Source organism: Peromyscus californicus, unplaced genomic scaffold, assembly GCF_007827085.1.
Source record: "Peromyscus californicus insignis strain IS unplaced genomic scaffold, ASM782708v3 Scaffold_21__1_contigs__length_65335640, whole genome shotgun sequence".
Taxonomy (NCBI): domain Eukaryota; kingdom Metazoa; phylum Chordata; class Mammalia; order Rodentia; family Cricetidae; genus Peromyscus; species Peromyscus californicus.
The window spans coordinates 16,812,200-16,838,821 of NW_026294514.1; the positions used below are offsets into that span (position 1 = coordinate 16,812,200).

A 26,622-nucleotide genomic window follows, 5' to 3' on the forward strand; every position below is an offset into this window, starting at 1 on the left:
TGGAGTGTTATTAAACGTTTAGCAATTTTAGTATAATTTTGTGGCCATTGGTGATACAATTCTGTGGCTGTTAGCAATCCATGGTACTCATGGATATGGTCTATTGTGACCAGACATCTTCAAGATTAGTTTTTTGAAAAATTGAGGGCTGGAGAGATGGCTCAGGTTAAGAGCACTGGCTGTTCTCACATGGTGGCTCACAACCATGTGTAATGAGATCTGGTGCCCTCTTCTGGCGGACAGGTGTACATGCAAAGAAAAGAAAATTTGAATCTTAGACCAGTAAGATGATTCGGCACTAAGGGTGCTCACCTCTAACATTTACCGCCTTGTTTCAGTCCCTAGAGCCTAGGTGGGGAGTAGAGTGCCAACTTTGGGAAATGGTCCTCTGACCTTCACATGGACACCACCCATACACAAAAAAATGTTTTCTTCATCAGTGATAACGTATGTGCACCACATGAATGCCTGGGGCCTGAGGAGTTCAGAAGAGGGTGTTGGCTCCCCTAGAACTGGAGTTCTAGATAGATATTAGCTACTATGTAGGTGTTGGTGCCCAAGTGCTCCTAATTGTTAAGCAATCTCTGTATCCCTCCACCCCCAAATAGTTTTAGATGCCACTGTACCAGAGGAGGTAAGTCATACAAGTAAATTACCATTTACAGATGTTAGGAATTTATAGAGGTTGAACCTTTTAGAAGTGTAATCTGTGTGGTGGTGGTCCATTCCTGTAATCCCAGAGACAGGTGGATCTCAGTTTGAGGCCAGCCTGGTCTACAGAGTGAGTTCCAGGACAGCCAGGGGTACACAGGGAAACAGTCTCAAATTTAATTAAAGTGGTGTTAGCATTATGTCCTAGAGGGCATTGTGTAGGTAACTGGTTCTCTGGCCTCCCACACTTGAGGTTCTTGGGTGGATTTCTAAGTTGGTTGAGTGCTGGCTGGGGTAGGCAGTATGCTAAAAGCTACTACCATGGATTGTACCGCCTTGGAAGTACACAGCTGTTGGGACTTGATGTTAAATACCAGATGCAGTTACTATAGTTTTTTGTTTGGACGTTGTGTCTTTAAAAGCTTTCCCTATTTTGTAGATGGGGATCCAGAAAACTAAGTAATCCAGGGTTATTTCACTGAACCGGACAGTACTCTTGCTCTTAGTCTAGTGAGGAAAGCTTCACATTGTAAAGATTTATTAAAATTAGCACTGAGGAAAATGCACTTAAATAGACAAGCAGCCAGAAATGGGGTAATTTTTTCATGGTTGTTAGGATTGTAAGGGCCAGCAGAGGGCAGTGTCAAGACTATGAGAGCCAGCAGAGGAATGTCAGAACCATGAAAGCCGGCAGAGGGCAGCACTTGCTATTCTGGGAATCCATAGTGCTTGAGAATTGTGGAGAACACTGACGTAAAGGTATATTTTATTCAGCTTCTACTGGCGTCCACGTAAACAAAAGAACAAAAGATAGCACTATGCCAGCGATGTATGCTCTTTGAAGTAGTTCTGAGTTCGAGCCAGCCTCTATATCACCTGGGAATGTGTTTCTATTGTTTATAGTAATTTACACACTTGTACACAGCCAGAATTTTCTGTAACTGTGATGTTCTAAAGAACACAAAATTGTAGACACGTTTCATCAAGACGTCTGTCCCTTCCCTTTGATTGTGAGCTAGCCTAGTCTTGCGTTGACCAATTGTGTGTTAGGGAAACCATGCTGTGTGAGTGACAGTCATAACCTTTAGTAGTCCTGAGGATGTGGTTCAGTGGTGGAGCACCTGTCACTTGCAGCTTTTGGAACTGAAAAGTGGCCACCCTGAACAGGGTCTGGACAGATGTGAGAGGGAGGACGGTTAACTAGTCCCAACTAGTCCAAGCAAGGCCATTTGCATCATTATCCACCTGAGGCTCCAGACAAAGGAAGCAGAGCCAGATCACCCTATCTTGCTTGTATTCCAGAACCTCAGAACTGAACTATATGAACAATAGATTGTTGTTTTAAGCAATTAGATTTTGGGGCAACTTATTAAATAAACAGTTAACAGGAATTGAAGTTTTAAACCAATATAACTAGTAGTTTAATTCATAAATTATTAAAAAGTTGAATATTTGTATATTATGCTTTTAAAATTTATGTATATTCAATTTGTTTATTGGAGCTTGAGGCCAGTCTAGGCTTCATAGTGAAACTCTATGCCAAAGTCTTTTGATAATTTCACCTTTGGTAACTGCAAAGGTGATCAGGGAACTGGGGAGATGCCTAGTTGGTAAAGTGCATTCAAGGAAGACCCGAGTTCAGCACACATTAGAAAAAGCCTGGCATGGTGGCATGCATGCAATCTCAGTGTTGGGGAGGTGGAGATAGGGAGATCTCTGGGACTTGCAGGCTCGCCATCTTAGCCTGCTTGGTGAGCTCTAGGCAAGTGAAAGACTGTCTCAAAAAAATTAGGTGGGAGGCACCTGAGGAGCAACAATCTCAAGGTTTGCTTACCACAGTTCATACATGTGTACCTGCACACACATGAACACGAATGCATGCACAAAATGACCCAAAAGCAAACAAAAATGAGCCTGATACTCAAGATGATTAATATAATGTGGTATACATTACAAAGATGATTGATTTAATCTGATACATATATTGCAGTACATCGGTAGACGCAGGCTAACACAGTGGGAGAGTTTTAGGTTGTCAGTATCACAATCGCCACCAGAGGGCAGCCAGAAAGATGCATCATTTAAATTGCGGGGAAGAAATCCTACATTTTATGCCCACACAAAAATATAAGGCCAATACACTGAACGAAAACAACAGAAATATGGCCAGTTTAGATCAGAATGAAGCCTTATCTGACAGGATTTGTCACTGGGATCCTGTGAAGACACCATGCTGATTTCCGGGAACACAGGACTCATTGGGCTGTTTCTGGGGGAGCCAAGCTCTTGGTTTCAGCGCTCCTGAGCTGTTCACTCACTGTGCCAGGACAGCTGACTTCCCACAGAGAATGCTTGAATACCTCAGCAACAGAGGCCCGGAAGTGAGCTTGGAACTTCTTGCTAATTAGAACGTAAAGGATGGGGTTCAAGCAGCTATTGAGGAATGCCAAGCCAGTAGAGAGAGGGACCCCACTCTGCAGGATGCGATGCGAAGAGCTGTTGTGGTAAACGCTGAGTTCCCAAATGCTAAACAGGTGATAAGGGGTCCAGCAGACCATGAAGGCAATGACCACAGAGAGGACTGTCCAAAGCTGCTTACTGGACATGGGGAGGTTTTGCTTCTTTGCCTTGGAGATGAGACACAAGTAGCACGGACTCATTGTCAGCAGAGGGAAGAGGTAGCCAAAAAGGAACTTGACCCAGGTCAGAACATGGTGTCTTACCCAGGTGAGGGCAGGGTCATGCTCCTGGAAATTGTTATAACAAATAATGTGGTTATTGACCTCCACAGTGTCCCGGAAGTACAGGATAGGACCTCCAAGCAGAGAAGCCGAAAGCCAGACAAATACAACAACGCCCACTGAGTTCTTCAGGGTTCGGTGCCGTTGAGACAAGGCAGGATGGATCAAGCGGAAGTAGTGATCCAGGCTGATCACTGTCAGGAAGAAAACACTAGCAAACATGTTCAGCTGGGCAATGAAGGAGTTAGCCTTGCAAAGCCACAGGCCGAAGGGCCAGTGGAAACTCAAGGCCATGTAGGAGACATAGAAGGGCAGGAAGAGCACAAAAACAAAATCTGCAATGGCCAGATTGAGGAACCAGAGAGTAGTGACTGTCTTCTTCCACTTGAATCCCATGAACCAAATGACAATGGCGTTTCCTGGGATTCCCAGAACAAATGCTAGGACATATAACAGCAGGGAGATCCAGTGGATGATTCCCAGGTGCAGCGTCTCCTCTGAATCAGACTCCTGGGAGTAATATTCTATGGTATAGGAATAGTTCTCAAATTCTTCAAATAATGCTTCCTTTGAGATTTCCATGATGGCCTTGTAGGTGGAGAGTAGGAAAATCTGTAAAAGCAAATTTTAAAGGAAAAAAAAAGCTTAAAGGAGAATTAAGTTTGGTGAATAAAGAACATAAACCCGAAAGTACTTCATTTTATGACTAAGACATGGTTTATTTTTCGGAAGGGCTTGTGTTTCTACCAAAGATGGCAATGTCCCCAGTTTCACTGATTCTGCTCCCAGAGCTTTAGAGAGCTCATTTGTGATTCAGTAATTGTTAAGTTTAAAATGACCCACTCGACAGGTCAAGTCCTTCGTCCTTAATACTTACAGTGCATTACAAGAATCTTGACATTCAGCAAGCAGTTATTGGGCTCCCAGCATGCATTATTTTACATCCAATGCGAAGGAAACCAGATTGCTACTTACACAGTGCTAAGTTCCAGGTTAATAATTGTAGCCCTGATGTGTAAAGCTCTAGCCCGAGAACAACGGCTTTCTGGAACTTTCTGTTCCGTGACACTAGTAAGCACTGAAGATTTTGACCAAATATTTTAGGCCTGGAATTTTATTTCTAAGTGGTGTTAGGAATTAAATCAGGGGCCTTGAGCATGCCAAGCAGACACTCTACCAGCAAGTTAAGACCCCAACCCTAGCCGGGCGGTCGGTGGTGGCGCACGCCTTTAATCCCAGCACTTGGGAGGCAGAGGCAGGCGGATCTCTGTGAGTTCGAGGCCAGCCTGGTCTACAGAGCGAGATCCAGGAAAGGCGCAAAGCTACACAGAGAAACCCTGTCTCGAAAAACCAAAAAAAAAAAAAAAAGACCCCAACCCTAAATATGATGCAAGTGCTATAAATCAGTTATATCAATATAGATGGCTTTTCAGCTAGAAGATATCTTCTGTTGTATTTTGGCTTTGGGTGTTTTGCTTGTTTGTTTTTGTTTTCTTTTGTTTTTTTTCTTTGTTCTGCTTTGTGAGATAGGCTAGCACTCTAGCACTCTGTAGGCCTTGTAGATAGCTTGCATTTTTCACTGTATAGTCTAGGCTGGCTTAGACCTCACATCAATGCTCCTACCTCAGCCTTCCAAATGGTAGGAGATAGGAATAAGCCACCATCCCCATATGAAAGGTGTCATTTGGAGTAAACTTCATTATGGTCATATAATTTCCACATCAATTTCTTATATAATGCAATTAAATTTTTATTTCATTGAAATTCCTTTGCTTTGAATTAACTTGGATTTTTTTCTATAGTTATGACAAAAAAAATTAGCCAGGTGGTGGTGGTACATGCCTTTAATCCCAGCACTTGAGAGGCAGAGGCAGGCGGCTCTCTGTGAGTTCATGGCCAGCCTGGTCTACAGAGAAAGTTCCGGGACAGCCAGGGCTACATAGAGAAAGCCTGTCTAAAAAAACAAAACAAAAAAAGGACGAGCTGAAGTGGGCTGGCAAGATGGCTCAGCTGGTTAAGGTGCTTGCTGCCAAGAGCCACAAGTGCTCTTAAACAGTGAGCATCAGGACCCCCTGGTGGAAAGAGAGAATGTCTTCTAAAAGTGGTCCTTTGATCCACCAGTGTTCCGTGGTACATGCTCTCTCACACAAGCACAGGATGGACAGATGGATGAGGGAGGGAGGGAGGGAGGGAGGGAGGGAGGGAGGGGAGAGAGAGAGAGAGAGAGAGAGAGAGAGAGAGAGAGAGAGAGAGAGAGACAGAGAGAGAGAGAGAGAATTTAAAAATTTAAAGGCGGTGATGAAAAAACTGGGCAATAAGAATAGAGGGAAGGGAGCTAGCAAGATGCATCAGTGGGAAGATGGAGAGATGGTTCATTGGTTAAGAGCCCTGGCTGCTCTTCCAGAGGATCCCAGTTCCATTCCAAGTACCTATATGGTGGCTCACCACCCCTTGTCTAACTCCAGCCTCGGGGTATCTGCTGCCCTCTTCTGGCCTCTGCCGGCATTGCATGCAGGTACTCAAGACATACCCGCAAGCAAAACAATACACAAAATATATTTTTTTAAAAAAATGTTTTAAAGGATGGATTGGTGAGGCCGGAGAGATGGCTCAGCAGTTTGGAGCACTGGCTGCTCTTCTGGAGGTCCAGAGTTCAATTCCCAGCATCCACATGGTGGCTCACCACTACTTACAATGGGGACGGATGCCCTCTTCTGTCACTGCAGGCACACATGCAAACAGAGCACTCATATACAGAAATAAATACTGAATCAGTAGGTGCCAAGCCTGAAGACCTGAGTTCAATCCCTGCAAAGGAGAGAAGAGAACCGATTTCTGAAAGCTGTCCTCTGACTTCCCCATGCATGCCGTGTTGTACACCACCCACAATAAACATGTAAACAGCCGGGCGGTGGTGGCGCACGCCTTTAATCCCAGCACTCGGGAGGCAGAGCCAGGCGGATCTCTGTGAGTTCGAGGCCAGCCTGGTCTCCAAAGCGAGTTCCAGGAAAGGCGCAAAGCTACACAGAGAAACCCTGTCTCGAAAAACAAACAAAAAAAACAACAACAACAACAACAACAACAAAACAAAAAAAAAATGTAAATAAAAATAGAGGGGTTGGGGCTTTAGCTCAGTGGTAGAATGCTTGCCTAGCAAGTGCAAGGCCCTGGGTTCGGTCCTCAGCTCCCAGGTTAAAAAAAAAAAAAAAAAAAAGAAAGAAACATTTTTTTAAGAGAAAATAAAGAATGAAGCTCAATGAGGTTGTGAGCATGCCATCAGATTATGTAGGCAGAAGGACTATTTTTAAATTAAAAAAAATCTTAGGTATGGATATTTTGCCTGCATGTGCACCATGTAAGGGGCCTGCAGAGGGCAAAAGGGAGCATTGGATCCCCTGGGACTGGACTTACATACAGCTGTGAGCCACCATGCGGGGAGCTAGGAATCGAACCCAGGTCCTCTGGAAGGGAAGCCAGTGTTCTTAACTGCTGAGCCATCTCTGCAGCCCCGTTGTTGAAGGATTTTGAGCAAAGTTTCCTGATTTGTATTACAGAAAAATCCCTGTTCCTGCGATGGCAAAAGCTGACTGGTAGAAACAAGGAAGCGAATTAGAGAATTATTATAATGATCCTGGCTAGAGCCAAAGGCCAACCTGCGATTTCGGTTGTGTGTGTAGGTTACAGCATATTAGGTGGAATTATGACCTTGCTATGGTTTTCATTTGGAAGTTAAGTGTGGCGTAAGGCAATCTGATTGAACATCAAGTTGACGAGGGTTGGGATGGTGAATCATGGTTGCCAACCTGACTGAATCTGGAATCAACTAACAGCCAGGGGCTGGGCACTACCGAAAGGGACTTTCTTTCTTTCTTTCTTTTTTCCAGACAGGGTCTCACTATGTATCTCTAGCTGTCCTAGAACTCATTATGTAGACCAGGCTGGCCTCAAACTCATAAGGTGATGGGATTAAAAGTGTGCACCACTCTGCCTGGTTTTATGTTTGTTTGGTTTTTTGTTTTTGTTTTGTTTTGTTTTGTTTTGTTTTTGAGACAAGGTCTCTTTGTATAGCCTGGGCTGACCTGGAGCTTGCTTTGTAGACCAGATTGTCCTTGAACTCACAGAGCTCTGCCTGCCTCTGCCTCCCAAGTGCTGGGATTAAAGGTGTACGCCACCACCTGTCATTTTCTTACTAGATTATATGAAGTGGGGAGGACCCACCTAAATGTGGGTGGCACCTTCCAGTGGCAGGCCAGCTAGAAAGAGATGATGTGGCAGAAGAAGGAAACTTTGCTGTTGCCTGCTTACCTGGTCTCCCTGGCAAGTTCATCTGCCCTGTTACTGCGGGGCACTGCCAACCTTTGCTGATATTAGAACCAACATTCTCAAGCTTCCAACATGCCTGAGGACCAGAGGGCTCCAGGAATCCTCCTTTGGTTCCAGATTGGGCCTGCTGAGGCAGTCAGCCTTAGGGTCTGAGCAACTTCTGTTTTTTTACCCTTTTCAGTAGGAGACAACCGTTGCTAGACTACTCTGCATTGGGTAAGCCAACCTAATAACCCGCTTTAATATATATTCACTCTATTGGTTCTGTTTCTCTAAAGCACCTTAATATACCTGTCACCCCTCCTTCTAGTCCTCTGTTCCCCTAGACAGTTCCATGTCCACTTTCATGTCATATATATTTATTTTATTTTGAGACAAGGTCTCACTGTGTAGTCCTGGCTGACTTAGAACTCACTCTGTAGACCAGGCTGCCTTGAACTCAAAAAGATCCTCCTGCCTCTGCCTCCTGAGTGCTGGGATTAAAGGCATGTGCTACCTTGCCCAGAAGATACATGATTTTTAAACATTTTTTAAAGATGTATTTATTGTATTTTATGTATGTGGGTGTTTTACCTGTATGTACATGTATGTACCATGTGTGTGCCTGATGCCCCTGGAGGTCAGAAGAGGGTGTTGGATCTCCTGAGACTGGAGTTACAGATGCATGTGGGTGCTGGGAACAGAACCCAGGTTTTCTACAAGAGCCACAAGTGCTCTTAAACAGTGAGCATCTATCCAGCTCAGCCCCACATCATTTCTTAAGCATCTTAAAGGGGGGGGGGCGCTAGCCAGTCAGTGGTGGCGCACGCCTTTAATCCCAGCACTCAAGAGGCAGAGGCAGTTCAAAGTGAGTTCAAAGCTAGCCTGGGCAACTTAGCAAGCCTCCATGTCCAGAAACAAAACACAAACATTTCTGTTGTATAGTCCATCATACTGTGTTATATTTATCTACTCATTTTTGGTGAGTAAAAGAAAAAAGAAAATGTCCCCTTAGTCTAAGTAGAGCTATATCAAGACAAGCATAAACCCACATGCATGCATGTATTTTTTGAGAGGCGATTGGAGGTATGGCTGAGTCTCAGAGGTGAACTTGGCGTTGGAAGGAGTTACGTTGGGCAGAAACAAGAAAGGATGGTGGTTACGAGGTAGATGTGAGGTCTTCAAACTCGAATTTAAAGGAAATGCTGTCATTCATTAAGCAGGCAGGTCGTAGCTCACAGTGATTTTGCTGTGAGATGTAGGTTTTCTCAATTTGGAAGAGCATAATCACACCAGAGTGAGGCTTTTAGACCTGCCTCAAAGTAGGAAATCGCTACTGTTTTAGTCTAAAGTCATTTATGCTGCTGGAGGCTCAGGAAATAATTTTGACTGCAATAAAAGGCTAATAAAGATATTTATAATCATAAAACATTTGAGTGGCCACTAAAATAACTGCCAAGCTGCAGTGTAGACATGGTTAGAGCCACCGGAATCTGTTCCAAACGTGTGGAAAATGCTTGGGGCAGAGCCAAGCAGAAGAAACTGTCCTTGACGTCCATGGTCTGGTTTCCTGAGAATGTGAAGGGGCATATTCAGGGATTCAGTTGCTGTGGGGGCCCAAGCTATCACATTCCTGGGTTACATTTATTCACACACTGAAGCATCTGTCCAGTTCTGGAGTCGACAGGAATTTACAGAATTAAACAAGCTGGCTTCTGATCTACTCAGGATTTAATAGATGGTGAAGCTTGACACCCCTTTCTGAGCAAATCAATTTTACTATAAGACTTTTGTCAGAAAGTATTGGTGACAAGTACTCTACAAAGCAGATGACTTTGAGGGAGAGGACATCTGGTAAGAATGTGTGCCATTAAGCTTTTAAATGTGGCATATTAGACAAAAGTGTGGCTAACAGAGGGAAACGCTGGTTTTAATTGCCACCATTTTGGTGCTCAGGAAGTGGAGGCCGGAGGACCAGGACTTCTGGAGTTTGAGGAGAGCCTGGACTACATGAGACCTTGTGTTAGCTCAACAGCCATGATTCCTTCTGACAGAATGCGCGGTGAAGGTGGAGAAGTTGGATTTAGTTCTGTAACAGTGAGGTGGCTGGTTTTCCTGACCCACTGAGGAGATGTGGACTTAGCAGGGTCTGAAGGGGGCTTGGCCTTTAATCTACTTTCACAGGGGAAGAGTCGATGCTGTTGACTTTTGTCTGTGCAGACTGGCAGAAAGGAAGCCCAACAGTGGGCTGTTCAGCCTGGTAAAATTATGGGCCTTGGGCGGCCTTGGTAAGGTATGCACTTAATCCCAGCACTCAGGCGGCAGGGAGAAGTGGATCTTTGTGAGTTAGATGAAGGCCAGCCTGGTCTATGTAGATAGAGAGTTCTAGCCCACCCTAGGTGACATAATGAGATTCTGTCTTTTTTTTTTTTTTTTAAGATTTATTTATTATGTATACAGTGTTCTTCCCCCATGAATACTTGCATGCCAGAAGAGGGCACCATATCTCATTGCAGAAGGTTGTGAGCCATCATGTGGTTGCTGGGAATTGAACTCAGGACCTCTGGAAGAGCAGCCAGTGCTCTTAACCACTGAGCCATCTCTCCAGCCCTGTCTTTTTTTTTTTTTTTTTTTAAAGGCAATTAAAACCACGGGCCTTTGAAAGAACGTGTTTATTGCCTATGATTGGATAACAGGAACAAATGGAAAAAGAAATAAGAAATAATCTATTGCTGGGCTGTGGTGGCTTACTTGGGAGGCAGAGGCAAGCGGATCTCTTTGAGTTCGAGGCTAACCTGGTCCACAAAGCTAGTTCCAGGACAGCCAGGATTGTTACACAGAGAAAAACAAACAAACAACATCCAAAAAAAAGAAAGAAAAAAGAAAGAAAGAATCTATTAACATGAGAGAAACTTTGATTGAAGCCACAGATCCATGACCCAGGAGTCATACCTAGTTAATGGAAAAAAAACTTGCATTGCTGTTGAGATAAGGCAGGATTTCACATAATCATGGCTGGCCTCGAACTCCTGAATTCCTGATCCTCCTCCTCCTCCTCTACCCGCTGAGTCTGGAATTACTGGCATGAGCTACCACACTCAGAGAGTAAAACGAATTTCTTCTTAGTTGAAGAACGACTTTTGGGAAAGTGGGCATGTGTATATGTGTGGGATAGTGCTCGTGGGCCTACATGTGTATGCACGGGGCGGGGTGGGGGATGACTTAGATCATTGCTCAATGTTCTCCACTAATCATCAGACACGAGCTATATACCACACCCCAGAATGTACTCAAGATGTTTGGCACCAGCAGAGCATTTTGCTGCCCTTTGGATGAGCAGTCCCTTGGAAGGTATCAAGGCACAGCAAAGTTTTATGAAATACCCTGTTTATTTACCCAAGGGGAGCAAAGGACATTTTTTTGTTGTTACCAGGGCTTAGGATAGAATCTAGAGCCTCTGGCAAGCAACAGGATCTTACACTGAAGCTGAAGGTTGTGTATACTATAATCCTGACACTCCAGAGGCAGAGGGGGATCACTGAGAGTTCTAGGCAAGCCTAAATACATAGCAAGTTCCAGACCTGGTAGGGTTAGTACATTGTTAGATCTTGCCAAAGGAAGAAAGGAAGGAAGAGAGGAAGGGAGGGAAGGAGAGCGGCGCGAGAGAGGAAGATAAAAAAAGGAATGGAAGACGGAAGTTGGGTATTATATTGGCAACCTGTTAGTCAGTAGGTAGCAGACCAGAAATGACCAGACTGTACCTTCTCAACTATTCCTTTCCTTTAATAGAGAAGTGTCTTGCTTTTTTTGAGGTCACCATGTTATTTATTGCTTAATGCCATGCACATAAGATAAATGAAAATCTTCTTTGCTGCCTCACAAGGAGTGGACTTGTTTTGGTCTGGCTGGAAATAACACAAAACACAACGGAGTATTCTGAGGAAGGTCTTTGAATGTCCACGCTCACCGGTTTGGATTTTACTCCACTGCCAGTTGGGAGCAAGTGAAAATGTTTTTAGTGGAGAGTGGTATACCAAATCTTTGTTTTTGTCAAAATCATCTGGTAGCAGTTTGGGAGATGAGTTAGGAAAAAAAAAAATATTGAATGAAAATAGGGAGACAGTTCCCACACTTGAAATCTGGAAGTGGAAGGGGACCCATCGAGAACTAGAACGGAGATGAAGGAGACATGCTTGTTAATTCAGTAAGTGAGTAGAATGAGAAAGCTTTGCTGAGCTGAGTATAACCTTCACCATAACATCCATATTGAGCTGGCACTGAAAAATCTATCTTGGACAGAAGTGCTAGCTAATCAGAGACACTTAAATGTGTTACTCGGCTTTCAAGGCTGTGAGGTTGGGAGAGGAAAAAAAAAAGAAAGAAAAAGGTTGTCTTTTACCTTTAAAATAAAACAACAAATGAACAAACAAAAAAGCCAAGCTAAATCATGTGGCAACGAAAGGCTCTCTGGCCCCATGCGCTCAGATCAAGTTCTGCTCATAAAAGGACTTGCAAACTGATCGCGCTGTCCGTCTCCCTTGCATGCCTTACTTGGACAGCTTGGGAAAGAGAAGGGCAGCACATATTCAGGAATGTCACCACCTACTTATGGACCAGTTGTTTCATGGCCCCACCCAGAAGAAATTAGTCCCCTCACTGGCACGGTCTTATGGCTTTGTGCAGGGTTGGGTTTGGGAGTGTTTTTCAGGCTTAACTTCTTTGCAAGTGTTAAAATAATCAGCACACAGGTATACGTTAAACACCAGGCAATAGAGTAGGCCTGACTACTCACTTTCAAACCCCGGTTGCACTTCTTCCGGCCCGTGCGATGTTGGACAATCGCCTGCTCCTTTGCAGCCTGTTTTCTTACCCTTCTTATCCTGAAGCATAAAGTTGCTGTGCTGGGGCTAGAGGACTTGGCTGAGTGGGTTAGAAGCACTTACTGTAGTAACCAGAGGACCTGTGTGTTCCAGGTCCAGCACCCACACCAGGCCGTTCTCAAATGCCTACAACTCCACCTCTAAGGGACCCAACATTCCTCTGCTGGCCTTTATGGGCAACAATCACCCTCCTCACATGTGTGTATGTGCAAACAGAAATAAAGTAGCATGGACTCTGATAAAAGATGTGTTGATCATGTGAAGAAATCCTCAACAGGTGGTTAGCTCAGCGCCTGACTCAAAGCATGCTGGGTAATTGCAAATACTGGTCCTTACATGATTAGAACAAAGCAGTACAGGATAGAGAAAGGTATGAAGTATGGGGGTTTGTTTTGTTGGTGATAGTTTTTTTTAGACAGGGTCTCACTACATAGCTGTGCCTGGCCTAAAACACCTTATGTAGACCAGGCTAGCCTCTTCCTCAAAGAAATCCACCCACCTGTCTCTGCCTTCTCAGTGCTGGAATTAAAGATATGTACCACCGCACCCAGCTACAGTGGGAATTTATTTGATCTAAAAATGTTTTACATGTTCCATATTTTTCTCTGCAATTTACTCTCTTCATGGGGCAGGAAGAAGGCAGAGACGCAAGGCGTGGCTGGCCTGGAACTTGCTCTGAGGTCCAGGTGGGTCTTGAACTTGCAGTATTTTTTTCTGGTTTCATGGTTTGAAAACATTGACTTGGGCCAAGCAGTGCTGGCACAGGCCTTTAATCCCAGCAGTAGGAGGCAGAGGCAGGTGGATCTCCAGGTTTGAGGCCAGCCTGGTCTACGTAGTGAGTTCCTGGATAGCCAGGGCTACACAGAGAAGCCCTGTCTTGAAAAAAATTTAAAAAAGAAAGAAAAAAGAAAATATTGACTTGGTATGGAGTTCACAGGTATTACCTTTCTTACATTTGAGTTGGAGATTTCTGTGTCTAGCCTCAAAATTGTCAAATTTAGCCTCAAATTTCACAAAGAATGGTAAGAAAATAGACTACTAGATAGTATCTTCTTCCTTTTTAAAAAAATTTTTTTTAGATTTATTTTGTTTTATGTGTATGAATGGAGTGTACAAGGCCCTGGGTTTGGTCCCAACCCAAAGAAGGTGGAGGAGGAGGAGGAAAAAAGAAAAATAAAACTTAAAAGAAGCATGCTAAACAGAACTAATTTGTCTTGCTCTAGAGTCTTAAACCGTGACTTCAAATCTGCAGAGATCAAGACAGTCTCCCAGGAAGCCGGGGGGCACACAATGGCAGTGTGTCTGTGTGTGCTACCATAGACCCGCTTTTTATTTCACCAGTACTTGGCATGTTTTGATCATCAGTCACACACTGTCAGTGATATCTATAGCAGTCCAGGGGAAATGCCAGATTTCGGGTGGAAACGGAATTGGCAGCCCCTATATTCGTATTTTAATTGACATCAAGACATTTCCTGTCTTAAGGGAAGATGAGGGAGGCTGTTCTCTTCCAGGAGAAGGAACAATAGTGAGAGACTCTGAGGGATAGATTGAGACTGAAGTCACTTAACAGAACAATACCGTTCATCATGCAGGGTGGTTTAAGTGAACTGGATGAAGCCTGTGTAAAGAAAGCCTGCTTCGGTAGTGATGGCAATTCTGCTCCACACAGAAGCGAACGCCGGGGGGAAGAGAAAGGGCAGCAATTTGGACTCTTCCTCTTATTCACACAAGATTACATCTGGACAGATTTGCTTTTTTCCCTCCTACTAAATAGGAGGGCGTACAGGATAAAGCACCAGCTGAAGAAACCTGTCTGTCATTCATAATCATCCTGTGGTGGTGTGGAGACGCACCGTCATTCAACATTTTTAATAAATATTTAATATTCCATGGTAAGGAAAGGAAAGCTAGCCCCTGGGATTCCTTTTTTAAAGACAGGGCTTGGGGGTAGGAATTTAGTATAGTGGTAGAGCACTTGCACTGGATTTGGTCCTCAGCTGTGGAAAAAAAACAAAACAAAACTGTGGGTTGTGACCCCCCTTGGGGGGAGGGGGTGGAAGGACCCTTTCACAGGGGTTGCACATCGGATATCCTGCATAGCAGATATTTACATTACGATTCATAACAGCAGCAAAATTAGAATTACGAAGTAGCCACAAAAAAATAATTTTATAGTTGGGGGTCACCACTGTGGTGATATATGGTGCACCCTAATAAACTTGCCTGAGGATCAGAGGACAGAGCCAGCCACTAGATTAGACATAGAGGTCAGGCAGTGGTTGTTAGAATTCCTAGCCATGCCCCAGTTACATGACCATGCATGCCAGGCATAGTCATCCTAGGGCCTTACGTCCTAAGTAATCCGTGCACTTTGTGATCACATTATCTATGCACATGCATGGTGTAACTATGTAAGCCCATATGTGTGTGTATGGGGGGAGGGGGGGACACCTATAAAAGTGGGTTCCACCTATTTCCTCTCCTCTCTTCCTGCATGATCATTCCATAAGCCTGTGCACACCCCTTCTATTCCCTTCCCTTAATAAACTCTTATAGTGGGTTTCCATGTGTGGCTTCTATCGCATGGTAAACAGCGCCCACTTAATAAATAACAGTGGTGGCCCACACCCTTAAATCCTATTACTCACAGGCAGAGATTCTGGATCTCTGTGAGTTCAAGGCCACACTGGAAACAGCCAGGCAGTGGTGGCACACACCTTTAATCCCAGTACTGGGAAGCACACACACCTTTAATCCCAGGAAGTGGTGTCTGGGCAAAGAAAGGTATATAAGGCATGAAGAAACAGGAATTCACCCTCTTTAGACTGAGAATTTTGTAGAGGTAAGAACCAGATGGCTGCTCTGCTACTCGGATCTTTCAGCTTTCACCCTGATCACCCTGCTATCTGGCTCTGGTTTTTTGTTGTTTTTTTTTTTTTATTAAAAGACCATCTAAGATTCAAACAACACACTACAACTGTATTAAAGAAGAACTGTATTAAAGGGTTGCAGCATAGGAAGGTTGAGAACCACGGTGCTATATAGTCTTAGTAATCATTATGTAGCCCAGACTGATTTAAAACTCCCCACAATCCTCTTGTCTTAGCTTTCCAACGGTTGGCACCATACCCAGCAGAGGCATTCCTGTTATGCCCAATCTGTATTAAGAGAACTTAATTGGAATCTCCAGACTTTGAAAGTGTCGTCGTTGGGAAACTGAAGCAGGGCAAAAGGAAGGACTGAGAGTGTGCTGAAACGATGATGTTATTGGAATGGCTGAAGCAGAAGGGAAGATCAAGGAATTTGTTGGTGATTTTCCAAAGCTTGAGGAGGAGGAAACAGATGTTTCTTTTAAATTATTCTGGTCTTGAAATTAGAACATAATTCTTAGTATAGAGTTGGCAAGATGGCTCCCTGGGTAAAGGTGCTTGCTGCCAACGCTGGCAGTCTGAGTTTGATCCCTGGTACCCACACGGTAGAAGGGAAATACTGACTCTTGCAAGTTGCCCTCTGACCTCTGTACTCACGCATGAGTGAATAGTTCCCCAAACGCATGCACTAGCTCTGTCTCTCTTTTTCTCTCATACACACACAAATATTTTTTCCAAAGTTTTTGTTTTATTATTATTTTTGATTGTTGGCTTGTTGTTTGTTTTCGAGACAGAGTTTCTCTGTGTAGCCCTGGCTGTCCTAGAACTTATTCTGTAGACCAGGCTGGCCTCGAACTCACAGAGATCCACTTGCTCTGGCTCTCAAAGTGCTAGGATTAAAGGCCTGTGCCACCACTGACGGGCTTCAAAAGGGTTTTAAAGAATCTTGGAGGATGGTGAGAGATCCTCCAGTAGGTAAAGGCCCTTGCCATCACATCTGACAACCCGAGTTCAATCCCCAGGACCCACATGGTAGGAGAACTAACTTCTGTAAGTAAGCTATAGCATGAGTGTACACACACACACACACACACACACACACACACACACACACCTGCCTGCATGAATCAATAAACAATACAATTTTTTTTAATCAGAAAACTAGAAATAATTTGGGTTCTTAGGGGCAAGAAGTCTGTTCACAGTTGAAACTGTTAAGAGCCAACAAACCAAAAAGAAGGCACTACATTGGCGGCACTCTCCAAAAGTTAAGACAGCTCCGTGCTACTGAACTGGCACATTCTACAAGGCACTAATATATGCACTAAATGGACTCTGACTATTTCTTTTTTCAAGGTAAGGATCTGTGATAAGAAATATCGATTATGAGCCTTTCCTCTCTGTTTACAGAGTAGGAAAGTAAAGACTAGAAAAATTAAACCATTTCCAAGAGACATAGAGCTGGTAAGTTGCCATGGTCAAAATTGGCATCCAAATCACTGAGGCTCCAACCTCAGACTGCCAACTGCGTTATTTCCCGAGCACTCTAATTCTAAACGTTTATGATTCTGCTCGTGGGCTTTCTTCCCTAGCTAGCTGAGAAGCAAAATGATGGATGAGCTTTGAGAACAGTATATTGACTCTTCTGATATTGTTTTAGTAAAAGATGAATCACGAGGAGTTAGTAATTCTATTTTACAGAAGTTTCCATAAACAAGGAATCTTCAAAAAGACCTCTTTCGTGTGATAAATAATGTAAGAGCTGCATGTCTGTCTATCCTGCAGGAAGAGTCTTGTATGGTTGTTTGTTTGTAGAGGGGACCGCTCTGTACAGCCCAGACTGGCCTCCAACTCTTTCCCCCTGTTAAGCCTCCCTTAGTGCTGGGATTAGAACACCACATCCAGATCCAGGAAGGCTCTGATTTACAGTACATTCTTTCTCTTGACGGTTTTGTTTTTTTTTTTGCCTTTGCATAACAGTATTCTCAACATGTTGAACCCATCAGTTGTCAGCTCCTTCTTCCCCCACCTGTCTCAATACACTCATTGCATTTTTTAACAGATTAAAACACTCTTAATGCCAAAATTTGAATAACAATTCCCTGTTTTTCTGAACCAAATTTTGTAGTTTAATGTTATTATGAAGTTTTGGACTTGTCTTTTTAAACAGGGAAAGTTTCTGGAGTTTGAAAAGTTTTACCCACTAATGGTAAAATGATGTGCATACTTTTAAGTGTGCATAATTAGTATTTGCTTTTTATTTTAATGAAATTATGCTGATGGTGTCATTATCTCCTAAAATTGAGTTCTACTTAGTCATTTTGTCAGGAGTAAATTCTTATTTGCTAGAAAACATTAGTACTTGGCTTTTTTGTTTTGCTTTCTTTGTTTAACTTTGCTTTCATATTGAATTACTGATAATGAACATGTAAAAAAAAAACTCTGAAAAAATGTCTTCACCTAAATTTTTTTGTTTTTTTATTTTTTGAGACAGAATTTCTCTTGGTAGCCTTCCCTGGCTGTCCTGGAACTCACTCTGTAGACCAGGCTGACCTTGAACTCAGAGATTTGCCCTCTGCCTCTGCCTCCAGAGTGCTGGGATTAGGGGCATGAGTAACCACTGCTCTGCAAAAAATTTTTTTTAATTGCAGAAGTATAACAAAAGGATAGTCCCAACACACAAAACAACAGGTTCATGCGGGTCAAACAAGATCTTGCTAAATAAAAATACCCTCAAACCCTTATCTCAACCATAACAAAAAATCTGAAATCAGGCCAGCAAGATGGCTCAGTACGTAAAGGATCATGCCAAGAAGACAGATCCCTGGGACCTCACCGGTGGAGGGAGACAAGCGACCACTGCAAGTTGTCCTTCAAGCTCCACACAAGTATCATGTCACACAATCAATGGGTGTACACGCTAAAAAGTAACAAGTTAAAAAAAAAAAAAAGAATAGGAAACCATTGGTCTTTCTGCTTTGTTGAAGCATAGAAAAATCAAGTTGCCTTTTTTTTCTCCTCCAAAAAATATTTTGTTCAAATATTTCAGGTTGTGAGTGAAGCTGACTTGTGTAACCATTTCACCCGCTGGGATTTCTTCCCAGTTGAAGATATGCAGTACCACCCGAATGAGTCACGTTTCATAAAATGTAACATCTGTGAGAGAGTGTTATAAACATGACAGTGCCCCAAACAGCTGTGGAACTTTGGAAGAAACAGAATCTCCACTTACAGCCAGTTCTTCATGGTACGGTTTGCAGAAGATGAGCACGCACTTGTGCGTACAGCCCATATACATTTTCTTTCTCTTTTTTATCCGAGAAGGGAGGGCCAGTGATAGAGCTCAGTTGGTAGAACGCTCCTCTAGCTTGCACACAGTCCTGGAGGAGGATGCTTTAATTTGCCGGCCAGGATCTCAGAGATGAGTGCTGCATGACGGCTTCCCCCTCTCTCATGTCTGGCATCTGCTCATTTGGGTGTTAGGACCCCAACCTGGCCTGCTTAGAAAAATCACTGAGGTTTGAAGGCACTCAGCCTGGCAGAATCCCACCCTGCTCCCTTCTCGGCCATGTGTAAGCCCCTCCAGACCCCTCCCCCAAGGACCTCCAACTTCTGGGTTCCACCCACAGAATACTCTAACTGACCTAACTGCTGGACCCTGCCCCCCACCCTACAGAGTAAAAAGCCCCATCTCTGGACTTGAAATTCCACCAATCTCCATCCTGGGAAGCTTTACCCTGAAAAGTTCCATCCCCCTCCCCGAGAAACTCTATAAAAGCCCTGTAGCCTGTTCATTGCTTTGCTCTTTCTCACCTGAGCAGAGGCAGCCACTCTCCTGGTTTTTTCCCTCCCAATAAATCTCCTGGGAAGTTTGTTGTGCGGTGTGACTTTGCGGTATTCCTTGGCTCCCGACTGCCAGGATACCTTCGAGCTGTAATGCTTCCATTTGGTGCAAAACCTAGGGTAGGCTCTCCTAGGGCCTGCTTTTCCCCTCTGGGCTTGCCTAAACTGCACTGGGACCCCATCCCTCATGTCCAGTCCACCTGCAACAGACTCACCTTCTGGCTCAAAGCTGCCTCACTAGTAGCGTTTAGCTATGTTTGTTCTTTGGTCAGTGTAAACATTTCCTGGAGGCCAGGGAAATGACCCTTGAGTGTCCAGCACCTCTCTGGTACCCTTGGAGGTGGAGGGACCCCCAGCTAGGGTCTTTAAGGACATGGCTGACCCTCTTCCCCTGACCTCAACTCTCCACCCTTGGAGCTGCGATCCTGCAGTTTCCTTAGGCCCAACCAGGCTTCCCTTCAGAGTTGCCCATACTGGAGCAGAGTAGAGCAGAACGGTAACTTTCTTTCCTTTCACTGGGGAAACCCTGCTCTGTGGTAGCAGAGTTGATACACTTGCATTAGGGAAACTTTGTCCAGAGCGGAGCTGTAACACTCGGCTGGGAAACAGAGCTGTAACACTTTTGCAGGGAAAGCCTTCCTTCCCTTCAGAGCTACCTGTAATCCCGCAGCTCCTCCAGGCCCGTGTGGCTTTTGTGACTCCATTCTCCAGCTCTTTCCTGCGGATGAGACCCTCCTCCCAGAGCTCGGTTTTTTTTTTTTTGTTCTCGCCTTCTCGCCTCTACGAAAGCCCTGAGTCTTTCTTCTGGTTTAGCCAGGCTAAGCCCTTTGACCCCCTTTGAGTGTTGTGGTTTCCCACTGAATGGCCTGGTCCTTATTTGTTCCTCCCTGAATCCTGAGGACACTCACTACAGGCTGCATTGACATTTTGCTTTTCTCTCATCCGTGGGAATGTGTCTTCCATACCCACTCATTACACCTCTTAGAAAACCTCCAGCCTCTCCACCGGACACCCAACCTGAAAGGCCCTCAATTTATTCGCTTGTGCAATCAAATTTGGTTTCAAAACCCCTTAGAAAATCAATCCAAAGGGCACTCTAATGGCATCTTAGATCCTAATATTAGTTGGGACCTTTACAAATATTGTGAGTGATCGGGAAAATGGAAAGGGATTCCCTATTCCCTGTTTCTTTTTTCTCCACTCCAAGCCCTGTTTGTTTTTGTCTGGTCTCTCCCACACACCACAGTGTAAATATCCTGTCTTTTAAGTTACTATAGATGGATCTGTATGTTTGCTGCAAAATCAGAGCCAGGAGAGAGACCTAGCAGGAGGGGGAGAAAACACAGGAGTAGGCCAGCTGCACTGTGCACACACACCCTGCACACACTCTTCACTGGCTGGTGCATCTCTCAGCTCCTTCCCACAGCATCCTTTGTCTGTAGCCAGGACTCAAAACTTTCCTACCTCCCAGCCTTCTTTGTTCTCAGCTTACTAGAGTCAGTTTTACAGGGACTTACTAGAGTCAGTTTTACAGGTGTCTTTTAGGAATGAGTGGCATTAGACTGTTGTTTTATGCTGTCCCGCTTGAGCTAAAATCTAGCTCTGGAGTTAGGGTATGGCTCCCCCTTCTCTAGACCGAAGCATGCTTGTTTAAATGTTTCTTCCAAAATTTCTGGTCCATATCAGGTGAGCCACCTGCTGTGTGATGGAGAAAGGAGAGCAAAACAAAATGAAGGGACAGACCATTCCCAATAGGGACTACTATACTCATCTCATACTCTTTTGGTTTTGGTTTAACTCTCTAAAACTTTTGCCATGGTATAAATCTTATTTCTATTGTGTAAACTTTCTGTACCCCAAGATTTGTAAACATATTGGGTATGATTATACTCCTGTAAAATTTATAGCAAGGGGGTTGATAGTTAAAATCTACACATAGGTAATCTTAATGGAGACATGCAGCTTGCTGCCACCTCAGCTGCTGTCACCCTATTAGAATGGAGGCAGCCATGTGACCGACAGCCATCTTTGCTAGAGTTGGAAAGGATGGACTTTGCCATGTGACCTCACTCCCATCTTGATAAAAGTGACCATATGACGTAAGCCAACCAAGGAAAAACAACTCCTCCTAGCTCTGAGGCCCAAACCAGATGATTCTTCCATTATTTTCAATCTCACTAACATTGGCCTCAACCCACAGTCCCTTCTCTTCCTCTCCAGCCAGCCTCCAGGTTTCTCTTTCTCACTTCTCAGCAACAGGCTGCCCACCCAGTCAGGATGAGGCAGTCCCCAATCAGGACCCTGAATCGAATTACAGTACCCCAGGGGGCATCCTTGCTAGGGATCAGTTTGCAACTTGCCTCCTGGCTGGTCTTCACAAGGCCACCCTTACAGCAGTAAATTATGAAAAAAATCTAAGAGGTCATCCAAGACAAACATGAAAACCCAATTCAATTCCTAGACCGCCTCACAAAGGCCCTTGTAAAATATACCAATCTCGATTCCAAGCCCCCAGACGGAAAACAACTCTTCATGACCTACTTCTTTTCCCAGAGTTTCTCTGATATTAAGGTTAAACTTAAACATCCACAGAGAGGACCCCTGAGTCCACAGGCAGAAGTCTTAGCAACGGCCTTTTAAGGTGTTCCGTGGGAGGAGAGATCAAAAAGCCCGAAAACAAAAATACCTGATGCTAGTGAAGGCCTTTTCGTTGGCCATAGCAACTGCCCAGGCTCCCTTGGCCCGACCACTGCCATCTCTCACTGGGAGCCCCAGATAGACATCACAGTATCAGGGTGGAGTATCTCTCTCCTTCTGGACACTGGGGCCACCTATTTAGTCCTGATGGAGTTTTAGGGACCCTCGTCTTCTTGTTCCCTATTGTCAGGGTAAGGTAACAGCTTTACCAGCCTCATGAAACCCCACCAAATATATCACCCAGGCTCTGGCCTCTGACTTGTTCTGTCTCTTCCTAAATCCAAGCTTATACAACACATAGCCAGTCTTTTCTTTGCAGTCCACCCCTGCATATTAGCCAGGCTGACACCTTCACCTTATTAAACGTTTTGTCCAACTAGGGATATAAGGTCTCACTCTCTAAGTTCCAGCTGTCCACTCCTCAGGTTACTTATCTGGGATTAGCTATCATTCCAACTCACAAGGCCATTACCCTAGATAGAAAACACTTAATTCAGTCACTCACGGTCCCCACCAGCAAGGATGAAATCCTATCCTTCCTAGGGATGACCAGCTTCTTACACTCTTGGATCCCTTCCTTCTCTCTTCTCGCCCGCCCCCATATGAGACGGCCCTTGTTCCCTCACATGAATCTCTTCCACCCATTACTAAGCCATTTCATAAGCTTCAACAGGCCCTCCTCCAGGCCCCGGCTCTACATCTTCTGGACTTAGCTTACCCCTTCTCTCTCCAGGTTACAGAAAAGGAGGGACATGCCCTTGGGGTCCTGAATCACCAGCTGGAACTTTCCTGTGTACCCGTTGCATACTTATCAAATAGCAGAGCATACTGTCCAAGGATGGGCACCTTGACAATGTGCTCTGGCTGCAGCTGAAGGTTCTCATACACGAATAGAGTTAACCTTCAGGCCACCCAGTACTGTCTTCTCTTTTCACTGCCTGTCTCGTTCCCTAACCCACAAGCATCGCCAACACTACCCGCTTCTGAAACGTTCTCTCTCTTCAGGTAGCATTGGTAGGGGGTGCTACACTTACCTTTCAAGCCATGGCCATGTCTCAACATTTCAAACTGACTCAAGCTGCTGATCTGACCCTCATAAGGTATATATATGTGGATCACTTGCTTCTGCTGGGTTTTGCCACCCACTAAATTTGATTTTAGAATCTGCCTCTTCAGCCACTTCTCTCCACCTTAACTAGCCATCCATCTCTCCTCGCCTACTCAGTAAGCGTCCTCTCTCCTGGTTACACCCTTTGGACTACCCACCAGGTTGGCATGCTTCCCGCCATACCCTTCAGGGCCTCACCGCATGGGCAATTCTACTGACTAAGACACGTGCACTTCTCCAGCTGTTTTCGCCTCTGCCTGCTCTAACCACTGCTCTCTCCCCTTCTCCCGGGCTCTAACCACTGCTCTCTCCCCTTCTCCCGGGTAACCGTCACTACGGAGCTCCCTGCTTTGTTTACTTTTACTACAAAAGCCACACTGGTGGGCCTGGAGGCCCCCCCCTCTGCCCCCCATCACATGGAAAGGGACGCCTGTGATTTGGGGGCACTTCTGACAGTTCTCTCGGTCCACTTGGGAATGCACTGGAATGAGATTCTTGTTCCCTTGACCCTAACCCCCTCTGCTCTCTCAGGGCTCCTCTCAGCTCCTTCTGGAACTTCCTCACCTCCCCCTAAGAGCTACCTCCATGCTCCAGGTTCTGCGACCTTGCCTTGCCTGCTTTCCTTCGGAGCTACCTGTTCTAGCTTTCCTAGTGCCGTCCCGGGCCTACATGCTGTGATTTTCCTCGCCTCCCCAAAGGAATGGCCTGCTAAGTCCTGCAGCTTCCTTAGGCCCTGCTGGCCCTCCGTGACCTTGTCCCTCCTGTCTCTCAGCTCCATCGCGGAAGTCTCACAGCTTTTCTATGCCCTCCCCAGCTGCTCTCTTGCCTCTCAGCTCCCACTTGGAGCTTATAGAAATTCCCTCCAATGGGGTTCGTTTTGCGACCCTTGCTCTCTTCCTCCCTCGACTCAGATTTTATTAAAGCCTCACTCTGTTGCTACAAACAGCTTGGCCTCAGACAGCTCAATGGCCTAAATGGCATGCTTGATTTTCATTCAATGGTGGCAACTTCTGCCTGCCATGATACAAACAAATGATCGGAAAATCTTTTGTAGCTAAATGTGCTCTCTCCTCTTCTATTTCTTCCTAACTACATCTGTCCAGGGTAGCTCTTACATATGAAGACTGCCCCCCCCCACTCTAACCAATATAGTCTCTACTAACAGAATAGGGAAATTGCTCTGTATCAGGCTGTCAAAGGCCAATTCAGTTCCCTATAACTCCCTTATCCATCTCTCCTTCACTGGGGCTTACCCTCATGCCTCTTTTCTCTATTTTTGTATAATTCCTGTGTTGAAAACAAAAATCATAAAAACAGGGTTTATGATAAGATGAAAACAAACAAACAATGCTTGTTTAATAAGGTATTAGAATGGTACCTCCATGTACTCATACAAGAATGTACCTCATATTAGTAGCCAAACTTTGTAATATAAGAGTCACCTAGGTGTATACGTTTTAAAAAGACATGAATGGTTCATTGAGAGCAATCGAGACTGGGCATTAGGTGGCAGGACTGACTGGCTGTGTGTCCCTCCTGGGTCAAACTTACAACCACCATTTGTGGCCTCACCCATTGTCTTATTAGGATTTCTCACCTCTCTTAATTGCTCTAAGTCAAATATCCGATTCATCAAAAAACAAATAGACTCCCTGACATCAAAACCTATACAGGTTCATTACCATCGGCTCGAAATGCTGGATCGAGGATGTGATCCCTATGATATTTCTCAGTCCTCTTCTCCTTTAGGAGCAGCATAAAGTCCGAACCTATGCTTTTATTGGCATCAGCCGGTATGGACACCACTGGGTGCAAGGCCAAGCCCTGCAGGGGAAGGCTGATTTAATAGCCCTTGGTTCGGATTCCCTGAGAGACAAACCTGACTTGCATAGAAGTTGGTATCTAGAGGCACCAAAAATGCCTAAGCCCTCTCCTCCCCGAAAGGTACCCTTCTTCTCAAGCCCGCAGCGGCTCTAGGAGGAGTCAGGTCAATGTCTTCCCCAGCCGGCTAAGGTCCACCACCGTTCAGGTGGGCACACTCCCTCATAAAATAAAGGGAGGAGATGCCGAGGACAATTTCAAGAGCCTTGCCATATTGCCTGCCTGAGTTAAGTTTCTGAGCCACTAACCAGAAACTATTGACATGCCTGGACAAGTCCTGAGTTACTAGAAAATAACTTAACATTTCCTTATCTTTCTGCTACAGTGACCATTAGTAACAATGTTTTGTGGTTAGGTTGCTTGGTTGGGTTGCTTGGCAACTCAACAGTCCCCTGATCTTTTCCCAAAGAAAGTTTCCTGGTCTGCTTACTATAAAATCCACCAAAAATAAAATTTTGCAGCTTAATCAGAATGCTGTCTTGCTGTCAATTCTTTATGTCTCTTGTCCCTTCACGCCATTCCCCCTTCTAGGGTCTCTTCTGAAGATCCCGATGGCCGGGACATCTGGACTTGAAATCTCACCAATCTCTACGCTCTGAAGCTTCACCCCTGAAAAAGTTAATAAGCCCTGTATCCTGTTCAGTGGTGTGCTGTTTTTCAGAGGTTTTTTCCACTGGTTGTTTTTTTTTTTTTTTCTTCCCAATACATCTCCTATGTGAGGTTTCTTGAGCGGTATGACTGGGTGGTATTCCTTAGCTCAGAGACTTTTAACATCAGAGCTGAACGCTTACACCACCCTCCTCGGCCCATGCTTCCTGTGCCGCAAAGGTGCCACACGTTGCCGCAGCCGACTTCGTGGGCCCCCTCGGGCCATGTCTCTGTCTCTCCTGCCACCTACAAAATGAACACTTGGAATTCAAAGCCTGTGGGTCGCACAGCAGGGGGAGCGCTGATCCTAAGAATCTAACCACTAAAGGAAGACCAGTAATTTGGTGCACCAGCCAGAAAACCCTCAGTGCTCCGGGTCTCCCTCCGAAAATGGCCATCCGGTGAGGAAATTGGAGGCGCTAGCGTTCAGACAGCATCTTGGACCGTGGCTTAAAGCTGTGTGCGGTGTGGCCTTCGGGATAAGCCGGTAATCCTGTAAGTAAACTTGTCCTGATCACTCTGCCGTCGGTCGGACTCACCACGCGGTCACAAAGGTAGTAACCGTTCCCGTTCCAGTTCTGCTCGCTTCCGCTTTCGGGGTCTGAGTCCGAAATTGGCTCTGTGTAAGCGAACTCAGAACACACAGGACTACCAGGTCTGGTGCCAGGAGCTCCATACAGCTATCGATTACCGCGACTTTCCTTTTTATTTTTACTCTCCTCTTATTTACTAACCTCCCTTCAAGTGTCTTCTCTCTCTGCCGCTTGGTTTTTTTTCTTTGTTTGCTTATTTACGTGTGTGTGTGTGTGTGTGTGTGTGTGTGTGTGTGTGTGTGTGTGTGTGTGTGTGATTTTTGTTTTTTTTTTTAAGTTATGTGGTACAAAATGGAACTCACCACACTTGTGTTTAGTGCTTTCTGGAGGTGTCTGATCCCCTGAAACTGTGAGACTTGTGTGAGCTGACTTGTAGGTACTGTGAATCGGACCCAGGTCCTTTGG

The 26,622-nt window shown here is 44.9% G+C and overlaps 1 protein-coding gene across 1 annotated transcript in view; it reads right to left on the reverse strand.

Annotated features, from left to right (window-relative positions):
- Positions 1-2,597: 2,597 nt before the first annotated feature.
- The window catches only part of Cmklr2 (chemerin chemokine-like receptor 2), a 40,760-nt gene continuing 16,735 nt past the window's right edge, over positions 2,598-26,622 (reverse strand). Inside the window, exon 2 of the mRNA XM_052749241.1 lies at positions 2,598-4,004. Within this exon, the coding sequence (XP_052605201.1) occupies positions 2,907-3,974 (1,068 nt within the window). The 5' untranslated portion in view covers positions 3,975-4,004 and the 3' untranslated portion in view covers positions 2,598-2,906. The remainder of the gene's footprint in view (positions 4,005-26,622) is intronic.